Source organism: Bidens hawaiensis, unplaced genomic scaffold (genome assembly GCF_021521415.1).
Source record: "Bidens hawaiensis isolate Kalapana, Puna unplaced genomic scaffold, B.hawaiensis_p1.1 tig00049964_1, whole genome shotgun sequence".
NCBI classification, from domain to species: domain Eukaryota; kingdom Viridiplantae; phylum Streptophyta; class Magnoliopsida; order Asterales; family Asteraceae; genus Bidens; species Bidens hawaiensis.
Window position 1 is genome coordinate 51,311 of NW_027498961.1, and position 3,643 is coordinate 54,953.

The window sequence follows — 3,643 nt, forward strand, 5'->3', positions numbered from 1 at the left end:
TACTACGCGGGGCTAGCTGGCTAGGTTGTTCTCATCACACAAAGGAGAATTATGAAGAGGCGGCGTGGTTTTCCATCCTCGCCATATGGTTGCCACGCCACAACTTCTCCAAGCGGAGTACACAACATGGTCTAAGATGGCCATCGATGGTTGATTCTTTCTCCAATGGAATGCATTATGCATATATAACCTCACTATCAGGTTGTGCATTTAATTACTTAGATCTCAATTAAAACAATCATGTATAAGTATTTTGTTACATAATCGTTTAGTGTTTGAGCAAATATATCAGAGAATATGATATTTTGTTATATATAAACACAGTTTTGAAGTGTGTGAATTTCGGAATCTTGTCTCAAGTGAAACATTTGTCATAAACATATGTGATAAGTAATTATGTGGTGCTATTATTTTGACTTCTACACCTAAATAGTCAGTTTTGGTACGACTTTCTGTTTCTTTCTAGTTTTTTTTAATATATACTTGTTGAGAAAGGATACAATATATAATTAGTTGGGTGTGGTTGGAACGGAAGGAAGTATTTGACAATTTCGTTGACATGGTCTAGCTACCACAAAAGTTGCTTTCCAAAGAAATCTTTTGTAAGTTTATATACAACACATTATCATTTATATTTGTTTATTGGGTGGGTTACAGGAACACCCATCTCTAAAAAATTCATGTTCATTTAAGGATTATGTACTGTCTGTGTATCATGTCATATCAGGAGGGATGCAAACCAGCTAAGCTGCTTACGAATTATTCGAGATCGGCTCGTTAACAAACTCGATCGAGCTGAGCTTAATCAAGTCCGAGCCCAAGCTCTGGCCTAAAAGTAAGCTCGTTTAATAAACGAGCCTGAGCTTCACTTATCGAGCTCGAACTAACTTGCGAGCATAAACAAGTCTGTCATTTATAATTTAATAATCATTAATATATATATATATATATATATATATATATATATATATATATATATATATATATATATATATATGCGCGTGTGTGTGTTATGAGAACATAAACAAAAATAACTAAATAACATATGCTATTTTATACATAAAATTACAATAGTAAAGGAGCTGAGTCTGAGCCGAGCTCGAGATTGAAAATTTACTCACGAGCCGAGTTCGAGCTTTGAAAATAGAGCCGGCTTGGCTCGTTTGGACCACTATCTTTGAACTCCCTCTCTGTTCTGTTCCTATCTGCAATTTGCTTCATCCTATTTTGGGCTACCACTAAAGAGTGCTTCAATTGTTGAATCATTAGCTCCCTCTCAGTTAGTAACTGTTCCATTGCTTCTATAGGACAATCTTTAGGAACATATGAAATGAAAATAGGTGGTGGGTAGCCATACAGAACCTGAAAAGGTGTCATCTTTAGGGAAGTATGATAATTAGAATAATACCACCATTCGGCTAACGACAACCATTTCAACCAATTTGAGTTTGTAGCAAGTGTCATGCTTCTCATATAAGCTTCAATACACCTGTTCACTACCTTAGTCTGCCCATCAGATTGAGGATGATAAGCTGTAGACATGGACTGTGACAACTGCCAAATTCCAGGTTAACTTCGTTAACTAAACACAGTTAAATCTTGTTGACTATGTCTGTAAACTCAGTTAGTTCTGTTAACTATGTTAATGAACTCTTATACATGTGGAGTCATGTATATGAACTCTTGTACATGTGGTGTCATGTATGCGTACATATAAGTTAATGTGTCATTGGTGACTTAAACAAGAATAAGTGGCTAATTATAACAAGAATAATAAACTCGTCATGCATGTTATAATAAACGTGGTATGTGGCATGCACTGTATATGATAAGTTTAATGTGTTAGACTATCAATATGTTATATTATAGTTGTTACATGATTATGTGATTTATAAGAAAACTAGGTTATTAAACAAGTTACATTATATGTCATGTTACATGTTGGTTATTTATATGGAACCTTAGATTATAATACATAGAAAATGTTTATAAGATAAGTAACATGTCACATATGGATTAATAAAACTAACCTAAGGTATTATTTTCATTAAATCAATAATAAAGGATTGTTAATACAAAAGAGGTTACAAACTATTGGAGTTCAAAGCCTTTCTCTTTCCCTTTTCTCTCTCTTTTTGGCCGTGAACCACACACCCACACACACACTCTCATTTTGTTTTGCAAACACTCTCTTTCAATATCATTTTCATACACAAAAGGTTTGGTGATTATTGGGAAGCAAGGGAAGTAAACATTTGAATCAATCAAGAGGGTAGGTATTTATGTTTTGTTGTATACATATGAACCTTGTATCCAAATGATTTGGATCATAAAAGGGGATGATCAAAGTTTGATGAGTCAAAAGAATTTGTATGTATTTTGGTCTAGTATTTTGAGTCTTTTATAAATATAATTGTTTTTACTTTTCTTATGAAATCAACTGGATAATAGTAAGACATGAAATTTGATTGAGTAAGAATGTTCTTTGATGATTTAGAATCGTAAGGATGTAAAAATTATGATTTTTAGTGGATTGTGGTTTGAATCTGCTTGCTGGCAGACTTTGTGTCTTGGATTGTATGGTGAATAACTTGATGATACGTTTGTGTTTTTGGTCGATTTTTGATTCTATGAACATGTATTTTGAATCTAGTTTTCAGAAAGTCGGGAATCTTAATTTTTGGACTTTGTTTGAGTACTTTTTATTAATTTATAAAATTAGTATGTAAATCTGATTTAGAGGTAAAGTTTCTGAGTTGTGTTATAAATTGCATAACTTGATGTTGAAAATAGATATGGAGATAATTCCACTTCTGAAATGTTGTAAATTGAAATAGGAATCTATTCCAATTGGTCTTGCATCAATTGGACAAGTATGTAATTTTTGACAAATATTTGTTTACTGCTGTGTTGAGATAGAGTTAAAAGTTATATTGATGTAGTGTGTGAATAATCTGTATATTTTAGTAAGTTATAAAATTATGAGAAAATTATATGTTATACCTAATACATGTGAGTATATGTGTGATTTATTTGGTAATTTAATTCCAAGTTTTGATTGATTAGAAAAATCGGTTTTTGGATGATTGAAAATTGGTTAAGGATGATCAATATATTGACTAGTTAAAATAGTTGTAAATTGTAATATATTGACTATGCTAATTGGAATTTTGACTTTGTGAGTCAACTTGGAACTACTTGACTAAGTGGTTAGTCTTACTTGTGAAATGTTGAAAGTATTAGGAGTTGGAATTAGTCATAGAATTTCATGAAAAGTGGCTAAGTGCATATTACTTGATTGTTGTTAAAGTTGTGACTAGGAGCATAATATAAACATTCTGAGTCTAACGAATTGGTCAAAAGTCATCAACGGGCCATCGGTCAACATTTTGGTCAAAGGTCAACATTTTGGTCAAACGGTCAACAAAACTCAATTTTTAGTCTTCGGTCATCGAGACTTGGACTTTTTAGTCAACGGTCAACAACTTGGACCTTTTGGTCAAAAGTCAAACGAAAAGTCAAACTTTAGTCAAGGTCAACAAAAGTCAAACTTTGGTCAAAGTCAACAAAAAAGTCAAACTTTGGTCAGACTTCAAATAAACAAGAGAATTGTTTGGATACTAAGGATTCTAGGAATCGCTTA

General features: G+C 32.4%; 1 protein-coding gene across 1 annotated transcript; it reads right to left on the reverse strand.

Annotated features, from left to right (window-relative positions):
• Nucleotides 1–1,113: 1,113 nt before the first annotated feature.
• LOC143598350 (uncharacterized) lies at nucleotides 1,114–1,542 on the reverse strand. The gene has a single exon (XM_077076587.1). The coding sequence runs from the start codon at nucleotides 1,540–1,542 to the stop codon at nucleotides 1,114–1,116; it is 429 nt and encodes a 142-aa protein (XP_076932702.1).
• Between the last annotated feature and the right edge of the window lie 2,101 nt (nucleotides 1,543–3,643).

Bases quoted from the DNA above. Each gene is read 5' to 3' on its own strand.
- LOC143598350 (XM_077076587.1), bottom strand. From the start codon at position 1,542: ATGTCTACAGCTTATCATCCTCAATCTGATGGGCAGACTAAGGTAGTG.